Source organism: Anguilla anguilla, chromosome 7, assembly GCF_013347855.1.
Source record: "Anguilla anguilla isolate fAngAng1 chromosome 7, fAngAng1.pri, whole genome shotgun sequence".
Classification (NCBI taxonomy): Eukaryota; Metazoa; Chordata; class Actinopteri; order Anguilliformes; family Anguillidae; genus Anguilla; species Anguilla anguilla.
This window is the reverse complement of record NC_049207.1, coordinates 307,289-323,854: the sequence shown is the minus strand read 5'-3', so window position 1 is coordinate 323,854 and position 16,566 is coordinate 307,289. Positions and strand designations below refer to the sequence as shown.

At 46.9% G+C, this 16,566-nt stretch overlaps 1 protein-coding gene across 2 annotated transcripts; it reads left to right on the top strand.

Annotated features, from left to right (window-relative positions):
• The first annotated feature begins 992 nt into the window (after window positions 1–992).
• On the top strand, window positions 993–9,764 carry si:ch211-63p21.2 (FH1/FH2 domain-containing protein 1). Of its 2 annotated transcripts, XM_035424534.1 has the most exons (9): window positions 993–2,499; window positions 3,958–4,098; window positions 4,461–4,643; window positions 5,746–5,865; window positions 5,965–6,126; window positions 6,899–7,101; window positions 7,836–8,028; window positions 8,687–8,783; window positions 9,443–9,764. In XM_035424534.1, exons 1-9 carry the CDS (start codon window positions 2,068–2,070, stop codon window positions 9,469–9,471), a joined length of 1,560 nt encoding a protein of 519 aa, XP_035280425.1. In that variant the 5' UTR covers window positions 993–2,067; the 3' UTR covers window positions 9,472–9,764. The 2 variants fall into 2 exon arrangements, with proteins under 2 accessions (XP_035280425.1, XP_035280426.1); XM_035424535.1 differs by lacking the exon at window positions 7,836–8,028.
• The last annotated feature ends 6,802 nt before the right edge of the window (window positions 9,765–16,566 follow it).

The window sequence follows — 16,566 nt, the reverse complement described above, 5'->3', positions numbered from 1 at the left end:
TCTCGAACAGAGAAATTCTGCTTTATTCTTTAATTCGCGTATACTACGCTATTTTTTGGCGACACGATTTTATGTAATACAAACAACTATACTGGCGCTTGAGAATATGAACGATTTGACAGGAATTCAGTTTTTCCCCCGTTCCAAGCGACAGACCGGGACTTTCCTCAGTTAGCGTTAATGGGCGGTAATTATGGAGGTCCCATGAGCCCAAATTCAAACAAACGGAAGTCTGGAGATGTTCAGACGGAGACAGACCGCACAATCAGACATGCAGAGGAGAAACTTGTGCAGCCCGGTTAAAAATCGCAACATGAAAACACATTAAACGCACAGGTCACTACTTCATGTTCTTAGGTCATGTATGACTAAATGTTAATACATTCTTAAAAGGCATTATCTTACATTCATTAACATATGCCCTTACCCAGAGCGACTTAGAACGTAGGAACGTATACATGCGGTCGCCTAATTAATTATACTTGTGAGGACTTTCCATTGACTTACATTCGTTCCGTAACCCCTAACCCTAACCCCAGCCACTACATGCCTAACCCTAACCTTAACTTAATTCTAACCCTAACCTTAACCCTAACCTTAACTTAATTCTAACCCTAACCTTAACCTAATTCTAACCCTAACCTTAACCTAATTCTAACCCTAACCTTAACCTAATTCTAACCCTAACCTTAATTTAATTCTAACCCTAACCTTAACCCTAACCTTAACTTAATTCTAACCCTAACCTTAACCCTAACCTTAACTTAATTCTAACCCTAACCTTAACCCTAACCTTAACCTAATTCTAACCCTAACCTTAACCCTAACCTTAACTTAATTCTAACCCTAACCCTCAGTCTTAACCCTAAAACAGCCTCTTGAACTTGTGGGGACCAGCAAAAGGTCCCCACCTTGTGTAATTTTCTTCATCTTTTTATCCTTGTGGGGACATTTGGTTCTCACAAAGATAGTAATACATGCCCACACACACACACAGTAATACCTTATTCAGACCTGGGTCAAATTCTTTCTGATTACTGAGACATTATTGGTCAGTTATTAATTATGAGTAGTTAACACACCTTTATATTTTCACAGTACTCTTTCACATGATTGTACGTTTTGTTATGGGTTTGTTTTGTTGCAATACCTTAAGGCACATTTTAGCAGCATCTCATGTTTTTAAAAATCCAGTGTTTACAATTTTTAGTAGCATCTAGTGTTTTGAATACATATTTCACACAGGTTTTACCCTGATACTAACTTCAAGAAACTGCATTAATTTTTGCATGCCACTTAACTCAGAAAGAAATATGACTGCAAAATTGAAAAAGTAAAATGTTAGTAAGCAGAGGGAGTGACAGAGAGGGGTGGGGAGGGATTTCTATCGGTGGTTTTGTGTAAACAGGCTGTAATATAAACAGGAGATGAGGAAGTGATAATGAGATTAAGGGAAAGGGTGCAACACAAACAATTCAAACTGAAGCACAGCCACACAGAGATACCCTGCATTCAGTGAGAGAACCTGTGCTCACAGAGAGAACCTGCATCCAGTGAGAGAACCTGTGCTCACAGAGAGAACCTGCATCCAGTGAGAGAACCTGTGCTCACAGAGAGAACCTGCATCCAGTGAGAGAACCTGTGCTCACAGAGAGAACCTGCATCCAGTGAGAGAACCTGCATCCAGCAAGAGAACCTGCATCCAGTGAGAGAACCTGTGCTCACAGAGAGAACCTGCATCCAGTGAGAGAACCTGCATCCAGCAAGAGAACCTGCATCCAGCAAGAGAACCTGCATCCAGTGAGAGAACCTGCATCCAGTGAGAGAACCTGTGCTCACAGAGAGAACCTGCATCCAGTGAGAGAACCTGCATCCAGCAAGAGAACCTGCATCCAGTGAGAGAACCTGCACTCACAGAAATACTGCAGATACAGAGGGAAAGATACACAGACATACGGGTAGATGTGGATATGATGTGGTGAGGCAGCAACAGGAGCATGATGATGATGATGAGATGAAGACAAGACCACCAGCCAGTCACAGAATTGACGTGGAGCGGGAGAGCCAATGAAACAAGCCGACGCTGAGAGGCCCCTCCCTCTGGGACTTGACGAACTCTGGCCCTCCTTCTTCAGCCCCACACCCCGGCTCCGCCTAAACACCTTGGACTTCTCAGACCTGTGGGACGAGGAGGACCTGGGCCTGGACAGCGCAGAGGAGAACAGGGCCCTGTCCTCTCAGGACTTCCCAAAATCAGCTCCTCCTCCTCCACCTGCTCCGCCCCCTCCACCCGCCCCGCCACGCCCTGCCCCGCCCACCAGCCGTACTCTCCGGCTCCACTGGAGGGCGCTGCACCACCTGCCCCTCCTCCCTCGCATTGGACACTTTGGACCCCAAACAATCTGGGCGGGGCTTGAACCCGTGGAGCTTGACACCCAAAACCTGGAGCACCTTTTTGAGAGCAAAAACAATACCCTCAGTGTGGAGGGGGCAAGGAGGGTGAGTCTGCCATACTGTAGTGTGCAGTGTGTATAAACTGTATTAACCCTCTCTCAGTGCAGAGTGTATATACTGTATGAACCCTCTCTCTCAGTGCAGTGTGTATATACTGTATTAACCCTCTCTCTCAGTGCAGTGTTAATGTTCTGTAGTGTTCAGTCAGTCAGCTTTCTCAGTGCAGTGTGTATATACTGCATTAACCCTCTCTCAGTGCAGAGTGTATATACTGTATTTACCCTCTCTCTCAGTGCAGTGTTAATGTTCGGTAGTGTTCAGTCAGTCAGCTTCCTCAGTGCAGTGTTAATGTACTGTAGTGTTTAGTCAGTTAGAGCTAATTTCTCTCAGTGCAGTGTTAATGTACTGCGGTGTTCAGTCAGTCAGTGCTAATCTCTCAGTGCAGTGTTAATACTCTGTAGTGTTCAGTCAGTGCTAATCTCTCTCAGTGCAGTGTTAATACTCTGTAGTGTTCAGTCAGTGCTAATCTCTCTCAGTGCAGTGTTAATACTCTGTAGTGTTCAGTCAGTGTTAATCTCTCTCAGTGCAGTGTTAATACTCTGTAGTGTTCAGTCAGTGCTAATCTCTCTCAGTGCAGTTTTAATGTACTGTAGTGTGCAGGCAGTGCTAATCTCTCTCAGTGCAGTGTTAATACTCTGTAGTGTTCAGTCAGTGCTAATCTCTCTCAATGCAGTGTTAATACTCTGTAGTGTTCAGTCAGTGCTAATCTCTCTCAGTGCAGTGTTAATACTCTGTAGTGTTCAGTCAGTGTTAATCTCTCTCAGTGCAGTGTTAATACTCTGTAGTGTTCAGTCAGTGCTAATCTCTCTCAGTGCAGTGTTAATACTCTGTAGTGTTCAGTCAGTGCTAATCTCTCTCAGTGCAGTGTTAATACTCTGTAGTGTTCAGTCAGTGCTAATCTCTCTCAGTGCAGTGTTAATACTCTGTAGTGTTCAGTCAGTGCTAATCTCTCTCAGTGCAGTGTTAATATACTGTAGTGTGCAGTCAGTGCTAATCTCTCTCAGTGCAGTGTTAATACTCTGTAGTGTTCAGTCAGTGTTAATCTCTCTCAGTGCAGTGTTAATACTCTGTAGTGTTCAGTCAGTGTTAATCTCTCTCAGTGCAGTGTTAATACTCTGTAGTGTTCAGTCAGTGCTAATCTCTCTCAGTGCAGTGTTAATGTACTGTAGTGTGCAGTCAGTGCTAATCTCTCTCAGTGCAGTTTTAATGTACTGTAGTGTGCAGTCAGTGTTAATCTCTCTCAGTGCAGTGTTAATACTCTGTAGTGTGCAGTCAGTGCTAATCTCTCTCAGTGCAGTTTTAATGTACTGTAGTGTGCAGTCAGTGCTAATCTCTCTCAGTGCAGTGTTAATACTCTGTAGTGTTCAGTCAGTGCTAATCTCTCTCAGTGCAGTGTTTATGTACTGTAGTGTGCAGTCAGTGCGTGTTCTTTCTCTCTCTCAGAGACAGCACTATATCTCTGTGTTGACGGTAAAGCGCAGTAACATCATCACCATCACCCTCAGCAGCCTGCCCCCCCCTCACCTGCTGCCCCCCGCCATCCTGAGCATGGACTGCTGTGTGCTGGACCGGGAGGACCTGCAGGTCAGGTGGCCCCACCTAAACCTGCCCACACAGACAGGAGTCACTACTAATCACTGTCGGTGGCACTAACCAATGAGCTTCCCATGCTCTTGGCCACCTGGCCAATAGAGTCAGAATTACACTGAGTGACAGACCTACTGGCCAATAATGTAAGACTTTACTGAGTGACCAACCTATGGACAAAAAGAGTTAGACTTCCCTGTGTGACTGACAGACTGGCCAATAATGTAGAACTTTACTGAGTGACCAAACTACTGACCAATAGAGTTAGCTTCCCTGTGTGACTGACAGACTGGCCAATATATAATGTAAGACTTTACTTACTGGCCTTCAGACCTCCATGTTCTTCCTTCCCTCTGTAGAAGCTACAGACTCTGGTGCCCAGTCAGGAGGAGCTGTGCCTCATCCAGGAGGCCCAGGCCCAGTCTCCAGGCTCACCATTGGCCCCGGCTGAGCTCTGTCTCACCACGCTGGGAGCCATCCCTCACCTGAGACCAAGGCTTCAGCTCTGGGCCTTTGCTTTAGACTATGACACACTTGAAAGAGTAAGAGGCAGCCTAAAGAAGTTAAAGGGATGTAGATATTAAATGGGTGTAGAGTGTAGATGTTATGGGGGTGTAGGAGCGTAGGCTGTAGATTATATAGGGGTGTAGGGTATAGAGTATAAATGGGTGTAGGGATTAGAGGTTGTAGGGCATAGAGGTTATAGGGGTGTAGGGTTACAGAAGTTGTAGGGGTGCAGGGTTTAGATGTTGTAGGGGTGTAGGGTGCAGAAGTTGTAGGTGTGTAGGGTTTAGAGCTTGTAGTGGTGTAGGGATTAGAGGTTGTAGGGGTGTAGGGTGCAGAAGTTGTAGGGGTGTAGGGTTTAGAGCTTGTAGTGGTGTAGGGATTAGAGGTTGTAGGGGTGTAGGGTGCAGAAGTTGTAGGGGTGTAGGGTTTAGAGCTTGTAGTGGTGTAGGGATTAGAGGTTGTAGGGGTGTAGGGTGCAGAAGTTGTAGGGGTGTAGGGTTTAGAGGTTGTAGTGGTGTAGGGGTGTAGGATTTGGAGGTTGTAGAGTTTGTAGGGCATAGAGGTTATAGGGGTGTAGGATTTAGAGGTTGTAGGCAATAGAGTTTATAGGGGTGTAGGGATTAGACGTTGTAGGGGTGTAGGGTGTAGAAATTAGAGGTTGTAGGATTGTTGGGGTGTAGGGATTAGAGGTTATAGGGGTGTAGGGATTAGAGGTTGCAGCGGTGTAGGGATTAGACGTTATAGGGGTGTAGGGATTAGACGTTATAGAGGTGTAAGGATTAGAGGTTGTAGGGGTGTAAGGATTAGAGGTTGTAGGGGTGTAGGGTGCAGAAGTTGTAGGGGTGTAGGGTGCAGAGGTTGTAGGGGTGTAGGGTGCAGAGGTTGTAGGGGTGTAGGGTGCAGAGGTTGTAGGGGTGTAGGGTGCAGCAGTTGTAGGGGTGTAGGGTGCAGAAGCTGTAGGGGTGTAGGGTGCAGCAGTTGTAGGGGTGTAGGGTGCAGAGGTTGTAGGGTTGTAGGGTGCAGAAGTTGTAGGGGTGGAGAGATTATATTATGACTCTTTTCATGTTACCTTTGGTTTAACCCTGTCACACCGTTCACAGCAGACTGCATTGCCGTCTCTGTCTTGCTCTCGGACAGGAAATTGCAGAGCCTCTATTTCACCTCAAGCAGGCCATGGAGCAGCTGGCCACCAGCCAGACCTTCCACCGTATCTTAGCAACTGTGCTAGCCATCGGCAACTTTCTCAACGGATGCAAGGTGTGCCTGTCCATCTCTGTCAGAGACATGCTTACTGTGAGCTGTTTCAGTTCCCTCCCTCCCTCATCCCTCCCTCCCTCCCTCTCTCTCCCTGGGCAGGCACGGGGGTTCGAGCTCAGTTACCTGGGAAAGCTGTCTCAGGTGAAGGACACACACAGCCGGCAGCCACTGCTTCAGCACGTCTGTGCTTTGCTGCTGCAGCTCTACCCACAATCCTCGGACCTGCTCTCCGAGCTCACAGCTGTCACACGCGCCAGCAAGGTAGGTTTACCTGTGTGTGCGTGAGCTTGAGTGTGTGTGCGTGTGTGATTGTGTGTGTGAGTGTGTGCATGTGTGAATGTGTGTGTGAGCGTGTGCACGTGCGTGTGCGTGTGAGAGAGAGTGTGTTTCTGTGTGTGTGGGTTTGAGAGAGGGAGTGTGTTTCTGTGTGTGTGGGTTTGAGAGAGGGAGTGTGTTTCTGTGTGTGTGGGTTTGCGAGAGGGAGTGTGTTTCTGTGTGTGTGGGTTTGAGAGAGAGAGTGTGTTTCTGTGTGTGTGGGTTTGAGAGAGGGAGTGTGTTTCTGTGTGTGTGGTTTTGAGAGAGGGAGTGTGTTTCTGTGTGTGTGGGTTTGAGAGAGCGTGTGTGTTTCTGTGTGTGTAATGAATGGGGGCTGGCAGATGAAATGTCCATCATTGATTGGCCTCTATTGGACAGCAGTAATCGATATGGGCCCGTTTCTGACCTGCCTGTAGTGCTGGGAGTCATATTTTTATGCGTTTTCATTGGCTGCCAGCGCAGACCATGGGCTGCACCAGTGCCCGTTCAATAGCCCTCTCACATTAAGCTCCTCCCCCAGTGGGAGCCCTCTCACAGTAAGCTCCTCCCCCAGTGGGAGCCCTCTCACAGTAAGCTCCTCCCCCAGTGGGAGCCCTCTCACAGTAAGCTCCTCCCCCAGTGGGAGCCCTCTCACAGTAAGCTCATCTCCCAGTGGGAGCCCTCTCACAGTAAGCTCCTCCCCCAGTGGGAGTACTCTCACAGTAAGCTCCTCCCCCAGTGGGAGTACTCGCAGGTGGGGTCAAACCTTGCGCAGCTGCAGGCCCGCTGCAAGGCATGCTGGGAGCAGCTGAACCTGCTGGAGCAGGTGGAGGACGGGCAGGAGCATGCGGAGAGCCTGAGAAAGAAACTCCCTCACTTCCTGAGAGAGAGCGAGGAGAGACTGAGCATTCTGAAGGCTGTACATCGCCGAGTCATCAACAGGTACCTCAACCCCCTTATTCACCAATCAACAGCCACCACCGCCCCCTCATTCACCAATCAACAGCCACCACAACCCCCTTATTTACCAATCAACAGCCACCTCAACCCCCTTATTCCCGAATCAACAGCCACCACCGCCCCCTTATTCACCAATCAACAGCCACCACCGCCCCCCTTATTCACCAATCAACAGCCACCACAACCCCCTTATTCACCAATCAACAGCCACCACAACCCGCTTATTCACCAATCAAAAACTACCACAACCCCCTTATTCACCAATCAAAAACTACCACAACCCCCTTATTCACCAATAAACAGCCACCACAACCCCCTTATTCACCAATCAACAGCCACTTCAACCCCCTTATTCACCAATAAACAGCCACCACAACCCCCTTATTCACCAATCAACAGCCACCACAACCCCCTTATTCACCAACCACCAGCCACCACCGCCCCCTTATTCACCAATCAACAGCCACCACCGCCCCCTTATTCACCAATCAACAGCCACCACTGCCCCCTTATTCACCAATCAACAGCCACCTCAACCCCCTTATTCCCCAATCAACAGCCACCACAACCCCCTTATTCACCAATCAACAGGTACCACAACACCCTTATTCACCAATCAACAGGTACCACAACCCCCTTATTCACCAGTGATGGTCATAATTATGAGATAATGGTGAGGGTGATGATGGTGGATGGTCTCCTCTTCCTCTCGGCAGGTTCCACTCCTTCCTGCTGTATTTGGGGTACACTCCACAGTCAGTGCGCTCCCTGAGAGCGGAGACCTTCTGCAAAAGCATCAGCGACTTCGCTCTGGAATACAAAACCGCTCGACACGCCATCCTCCAACGAAGGGAGAGAGAGGAGAGGGGCACCCCAAATACCCCCACCCCTCGCCATACCCCCACACAGGTACCCCAATACCCCCACCCCTAGCCACACCTCCACACAGGTACCCCAAATACCCCCACCCCTCGCCATACCCCCACACAGGTACCCCAAATACCCCCACCCCTCGCCATACCCCCACACAGGTACCCCAATACCCCCACCCCTAGCCACACCTCCACACAGGTACCGCAAATACCCCCACCCCTAGCCACACCCCCACACAGTTACCACTAATACCCCCACCCCTAGCCACACCCTCACACAGGTACCCCAAATACCCCCACCCCAAGCCACACCCCCCACAGGTACCCCAATACCCCCCACACCAAACCACACCCCCACACAGGTACCCCAATACCCCCAAATCACACCACCACACAGCTACCCCAATGCCCCCAAATCACACCCCCACACAGGTACTGCAAATGCCCCCACCCCTAGCCACACCTCCACACAGGTACCCCAATACCCCCCAACCACACCCCTATACAGGTAGCCCAATATCCCCCAACCACACCCCTACATAGGTACCCCAATACCCCCCAACCACACCCCTGCGCAGGTACCACTGACCAACATGTCCCACCAAATACCTTTGACTGCAAAATAAGTGATGGCAGTAGTGTATGTATGTATAGTTATATATAATATATGACTATAATTATACTTGCTCACCCAGGAGAGTTTGGAGCAGTACATGTTGGAGGAGATTCTGCGCACACCTGAATCCACCCACTTTGACCCCATTCTGCCCCGTCACCGAAATAAACACACAGGTGAGACACACAACCGCACAGGTGAGACTTACGAACACACAGGTGAGACACACAACCGCACAGGTGAGACTTACGAACACACAGGTGAGACACACAACCGCACAGGTGAGACATACGAACACACAGGTGAGACAAACGCACAGGTGAGACGTAAGAACACACAGGTGAGACACACAACCGCACAGGTGAGACGTACAACCGCACAGGTGAGACGTACGAACACACAGGTGAGACAAATGCACAGGTGAGACGTAAGAACACACAGGTGAGACACACAGCCGCACAGGTGAGACGTACAAACGCACAGGTGAGACGTACAAACACATAGGTGAGACAAACGCACAGGTGAGACACACAACCGCACAGGTGAGACACACAACCGCACGGGTGAGACGTACGAACACACAGGTGAGACAAACGCACAGGTGAGACGTACAAACAGACAAATGAGACACACAAACACACAGGTGAGATGAACGAACACACAGGGGAGACAAATGCACAGATGAGACATACAATCGCAAAGGGGAGATGTAGAAATGCACAGATGAGACAGATACTTAATACAGGTGAGACAGCCCAAGGGACCAGGAGGTTTTGGTAGGTGAAACTGTACCAGGGTTCACACAGAAGAGTCAGTACAAGCTGTGTCTTTGCAGGTGTTCTGTCCCGGAGGCTGAAGTGGTGAGAGGGAATCTGTCTGGGTGGCACACCTGGATTCAGGGCACACCTGGATTCACTGCACACTGGCTGCTCTGAAACTCACCATTCCACAGACACACCGCCTGCACTTGGAGAATGAAGAACTAAAGCCTGCAGTTTCTCTCTCTCCATCTCTCTCTCTCTCTCTAAACTCCATTGTAGCTCACTGGAGTTCAAACCAAGAGTAGCTTTATCACACACATGCACACACCCACACAATCACACACATGTAAACACATGCACAATCACACACGCACACAAGCACAGTGAAGCTGCTCAGTGGCCAACAATAGAGGATTGTGATTGTACTGGGCAGCTCCCAGGTGTGAATGTGTATGAGTGTGAAGCAGGGCGTTGCTGCAAAAGAGCATCTGTGCTCAGCGAACCTACCCTGGGTAAATAAAGGTTAAATAAATAAAAAATTTTAAAAAACATATCACATGCATATCTTGTTGGCCTTGCACGCTGGCACACTGCTCAGGGAAACATAGATAAGTCCTCACAAACAGAATAGTTCTGTCCTGCTTCTCTCTTCGGGGAAACATAGATAAGTCCTCACAAACAGAATAGTTCTGTCCTGCTTCTCTCCTCGGGGAAACATAGATAAGTCCTCACAAACAGAATAGTTCTCTCCTGCTTCTGTAGTCATATAAGTGAGCAAACAGTGCAACAACATATACTTTACAAATTCAACACAATGAAAAATAAATTATTTTCTTAAATGCTATAATCTGTGTGTGCTTTTGTGCGTGTTTATTTGTGTGTGTGTGTGTGTGTGTGTGTATACAGGTAGGTGAGTAGATATGTGTGTTTGTGTACATGGGTTTGTGTTTGTGTGTGTGCGTGTATGTGTGGGTGGGTGAGTGGGTTTGTGTATGTGTGTGTGTGGGCTTGTGTGTTTGTGTACATGGGTTTGTGTGTGTGTGTGTGTATGTGGGTGGGTGGGTTTGACTTTTCATATGAGTGTGTGAATGTGCATGTATGTAAACAACAGTAACAACAGATATTTTACCATGGCAAATAGTTATATTGTCGGTATTATTCTGATATGGTCTTTAAAAATAGGCCTTGGATTTGGGATAGGTGCTGTAGAAATAAAACATTTATTATTATTATTATTATTATTATTATTGCATAATCATTGGATACATTGGATTTCTTCTGGAATTATCGAAGTATATTAAACGCTATTAAGTGAGTGGCAGTCTACTGACTGTCATTCCTACTATCCAATTACCTTCCATGTCTCTTTCAGAAGGTGGGGCATAGCCATTCAAGTGACAGATATATTAACCACTAACGGGAACTTATGGCGGAATTGGGAGCCACTAAGACACGACTATTAAGAATTAAGAGCGGGGTTGCGTCAGCGAGTCCAATAGGCTTCGTAGTTACATGCGTGCACCGGCAGGCTACCAGACGCCATTTCGTGAGAGACTGCGATCTGCGCGTACGAACAATAAACGTTGTTTGGATCACAACATTTTACCTAGCTGATCACCTTTCTTGGTATTTTGATTTAAGGACTGTTTCTTCCATACCTATCCTTAGGAATTTAGATTTTTGTGATTTTCAACCCGTTTGGACCGGACTGTGATTATTTGGGGGTTTCTGTCGTTCATTTTGTGAAACACTGCAGGCAGCACAGTAGAGCTAGTATTAATTACCTCGCCGAATAGCTTGCTGTAAAATTTACTTCACTCTTAGAATTAAAATTTTCCCTCGACAAATGTCCCTCCATGCACTCGCTCCGGGAGTTTTGTAACAATACATTTTATTAAAGAAAATACGGGAAACGGCGTTCTTATAAAGGAACAATGCTTTCATTAAATGGATTTTATCGTGGTTGAAATGTTAATCCTGTTATTATTATTGTTATGTTATTTTGTTATTCATTACGCAAGTCTTCAATATACGTTTTTTAAATGGGCTTTTCTGAACCTTTCCACTGCTTACTGTTTAGGTTCATTGATGTGCCTTAAAACTTTGAATATCATTATGGCATACTACCATAGACAATAGAAATTACTACTGAGGTTGTTGAATTCGGTTAGTTGTAGTGAAGACCGAACAATTTGCCAATGAAATGTAAATATGTATTTTTATTTCCAGCGCATGAATGAAGAGCCAGACTGATACGCATGTGTAGCCCCACTTCTCTTTAAAACATTGCCTCTTTCACAAAATATCCGAGCTTTGTACTGCAGTACTTTGAATGTTTGATCAGTGAGTTAAAATGTTTATCAGTGAATGAGTGTCCAGTAAGTAGAGCGTGCTGTACTTTTGTTATTCGACCAGGTACATAATTCAACTATATCATTTAGCCTACCAGGTATTTCTCGCCGCAATCTATGGTTTTTAAAAAAGTATGCTACAGTACAGTAATGAACTTCACCTGTCAGGTCGGAGGGACTAATGAATGTACAGTGGCATCCAAAATTAGTTCCAAGGTCTGTGGACTTAAAGTAATCAAATCAAAAACAACCTACAGGTACCACAACCAACCTGCAGTCCTACATCTTCACCAGCAGATGGCAGTGACAGCCACAGTAACCGTTTGCTTTGTGATGTTACAGAGTGATAGTGGAGTTCATTTTGTAGCAGTAATTTTATTGTCTGGTGGAACATTTTGAATAAATGCATTTCTGCTGGGCTGTACCACATTAAATTTTTTTTTTAATAATCTAATTTTTAAAAATGAGACCTTGCTGTGAGGCGACAGTGCAACCCACTGCACCACCGGGCCGTCCCAATTACAAAAAAAAGTAAAGTGCAGAAACATTTTTAGCGACTTCAGTGACTTCTTAATTTTGTTACATTATTCCCCACTCTTTCCTCCATATAGACTAATTCCTTTGGTACTGTAAACCACCACTACTTTATAGCATTTCTCCCCTGGCTATCCCCCATCACAACTCTCCTCCAGCCTGACTCTCCTCCATTAGTAAATGGTAAATGGACTGCATTTATATAGCGCTTTTATCCAAAGTACTCTCCTCCATTACTACTCTCCTCCACCACTACTCTCCTCCATCAGTACTCTCCTCCATTACTGCTCTCCTCCATCACTACTCTCCTCCACCCTGACTCTCCTCCATCACTATTCTCCTCCACCACTACTCTCTTCCATCACTACTCTCCTCCACCACTACTCTCTTCCATCACTGCTCTCCTCCACCCTGACTCTCCTCCATCACTACTCTCCTCCACCACTACTCTCTTCCATCACTACTCTCCTCCACCATGACTCTCCTCCATCAATACTCTCCTCCATTACTACTCTCTTTCATCACGACTCTCCTCCACCACTACTCTATCACTACTTTATATCATTACTCCACCCAGACTCTCCTCCATCACTACTCTACCACTACTTAGCATTACTCCACCACTACTCTCCTCCACCCTGACTCTCCTCCATCACTATTCTCCTCCACCACTAATCTATCATTACTTTATATCATTACTCCACTCTGACATCACTATTCTCCTCCACCACTACTCTCTTCCATCATTACTCTCCTCCACCACTACTCTCTTCCATCACTGCTCTCCTTCACCCTGACTCTCCTCCATCACTACTCTCCTCCACCACTACTCTCTTCCATCACTACTCTCCTCCACCATGACTCTCCTCCATCAATACTCTCCTCCATTACTACTCTCTTTCATCACGACTCTCCTCCACCACTACTCTATCACTACTTTATATCATTACTCCACCCAGACTCTCCTCCATCACTACTCTACCACTACTTAGCATTACTCCACCACTACTCTCCTCCACCCTGACTCTCCTCCATCACTATTCTCCTCCACCACTAATCTATCACTACTTTATATCATTACTCCACTCTGACTCTCCTTCATTACTACTCTCCTCCACCACTAGTCTATCACTACTTTGTATCATTACTCCACCCTGACTCTCCTCCATCACTACTCTCCTCCACCCTGACTCTCCTCCATCACTACTGTACCCTGTCGTTCCTCTGCACTGTCACAGAAGTACTTCTCCTGTACTCACTGTTGCTACTGACAGACACTATTCTACAATGCTGCTTTAATCTGTTACTACTGACCACACTATTTTACACTCCTGCTTTACTCTGTTACTACTGACCACACTATTCTACACTCCTGCTTTACTCTGTTACTACTGACCACACTATTCTAGTTTGGGGGAGCGGGGGGCAGGAATGGGCTGTGCTGTAAAGTTTGGGGGAGGGGGGGCAGGAATGGGCTGTGCTGTAAAGTTTGGGGACGAGGGGACAGGAATGGGCTGTGCTGTAAAGTTTGGGGGAGGGGGGCAGGAATGGGCTGTGCTGTAAAGTTTGGGGGAGCGGGGGGCAGGAATGGGCTGTGCTGTAAAGTTTGGGGGGGGGCAGGAATGGGCTGTGCTGTAAACTTTGGGGGAGTGGGGGCAGGAATTGGTTGTGCTGTAAAGTTTGGGGGAGGGGGGGCAGGAATGGGCTGTGCTGTAAAGTTTGGGGGAGAGGGGACAGGAATGGGTTGTGCTGTAAAGTTTGGGGGAGGGGGGGCAGGCATGGGCTGTGCTGTAAAGTTTGGGGGAGGGGGGCAGGAATGGGCTGTGCTGTGAAGTTTGGGAGAGGGGGGCAGGAATGGGTTGTGCTGTAAAGATTGGGGGAGGGGGGGCAGGAATGCGCTGTGCTGTAAGGTTTGGGGGGGAAACAGGGATGGGTTGTTCTGTAAAGTTTGAGGGAGGGGGGGCAGGAATGGGCTGTGCTGTAAAGTTTGGGGGAGGGGGGGGGTGTTCGATGTTGAGAGGAGACTTTGTGCTGCTGGTCCACTCACTGCATGAGAATTAGAAACAGCTTTAGAGAACAAAACCAGACGGACGGAGGGAGAGAGAGGGAGAGGGGGGAGACACAGAGAAGGACAGAGAGGGAAGATAAAAGGAGAGTGAGAGGGAAGGAGGGAGGGAAGGAGAGAGAGGGTCTTTGTGTGGGACTCTGCTTGGTGCCAGGAGTCTCCCATGGCTAGCAGAAGATCAGGTCACTTTCTCCCTCTCTCTTCTTATAGTCTTCAATCACACTTTCTCTTGCCTCTATTCTCTCTCTTTCTCCATTCTCCTCATCCCTCCCTCTCCTCCAATCCCTTAATATCTCTGTCTCTCAGCAGGAGATTTTAAGGCGAGGGTCAGATTTTAAGACTTTATTTTCCACGGAAGTTAGATTAGAAGACTAGGTTTTAGCATAGCTGTGCTTAAATAAAGTTCAGCCTCACTCCACATGCACAGCTGATAGTATGATGACTGACAAAATGGACAGCTGTAACTAGGTAGAGTGTGTGTGTGTGTGTATGTGTGTGTGTTTGTGGGCATGTATTATTATCTTTGTGAGAACCAAATGTCCCCACAAGGATAGAAAGATGAGGAAAATTACACAAGACCTTTTGCTGGTCCCCACAAGTTCAAGAGGCTGTTTTAGGGTTAGTCCTAATGTGTATATATTATATCTATTTTTTTTTTTACTCCCCTTGCTATTGCACTATCCCTTTTGCTGATGAAACACTGCAAATTTCCCCGCTGTGGGACTAATAAAGGATTATCTTATCTTATATTATGGTTAGGGTTCCAATTAGGTTACGGTTAGGGTTAAGGTTAGGCATACAGTGGTTGGGGTTAGGGTTAAAGGTTAGAGGTTACGGAATGAATATAAGTCAATGGGAAGTCCTCGCAAGTATAGCAATGCAAACGTGTGTGTGTGTGCGCGCGAGTGTGTGTGTGTGTATATGTATGTGTGTGTGTGTGTGTATTTATGTACAGATGTGGGGCTTTGTGTGTCACAGCACTGCTGTCCTCCAGCCACACTAAAGTAGGTCAGCTGTGATTGTGATGTCACTCCCTGTGGAATCAGCTTGACAGCCAATCACACATAGACACACCCTTATCTCTCCCAGGAGAACACACAGGCATATTCACTTCCAACCTCTACTGCCTCAGTCCCCTGGGGGCACTGGTTACATGTACACCAGGAGCTAAGGCTGGATAACTGACTCCAAATCAGCCAGAATTTCCATGTACATCAGGAGCTAAGGCTGGATAACTGACTCCAAATCAGCCAGAATTTCCATGTACACCAGGAGCTAAGGCTGGATAACTGACTCCAGATCAGCCAGAATTTCCATGTACACCAGGAGCTAAGGCTGGATAACTGACTCCAGATAAAGTAAGTACAACTGTCAACATGAAGCCATGTTTTAAGAATCCTATTCATCATCTCCCATAAATAATTTCCATAAATAATTGTACTAATATGTATATTCATGCACGCACACACACACATACACACATGGGCCACTTTATTGCGTACACCAGTCAGGTACCAGGTAGGACCCCCTTTTCCCTCCAGAACAGCCTGAATTCTTTGTGGCATTAATTCAACAAGGTGCTGCAAACATTTCTTAGGCCTTTTGGTCCATGCTGACTCTATAGCATCACACATTTTTTATTGGACAGGACAGTGTAGAGACAGGAAGTATGGAGAGCAACAGACATGCAACAAAGTTTGCATGGCTGGAATCTATAAATAACTTTTTGTTTATCACACCATTCTCTGTAAACTCAAGACTGTAGTGCATGAAAGGACAGGAGGACAGCTGTTTCTGAGATGCTGGAACCACCACATCTGGCACCAACATTCACACCACGGTTAAAGTTGCTGAGATCATGCGTTTTTGCCATTCAAATGTTTGGCCAAACAACAACCAAACCTCTTCACCATGTCTGCGTGCTTTATGTGTAGCAGGTTATTTGCATTATCAAGCAGGTGTATGTAATAAAGTGGCCACAGATATATACTGTATATAGTGTCATAGTTTGGAAGCATTTATCCTAGCTACAGAACTTTCACAAGTGAAGCCAAGCTAAACCAAGCAACCGTTGCTATGAGCCTGTGGCCAGGCACTGGCATGCACAGAGCCCAGCTCTCCTACATTAGACCAGCTGTCCCTGTGAAAGAGAGGTGGCATGCACAGAGCCCAGCTCTCCTACATTAGACCAGCTGTCCCTGTGAAAGAGCAGTGGCATGCACAGAGCCCAGCTCTCCTACATTAGATC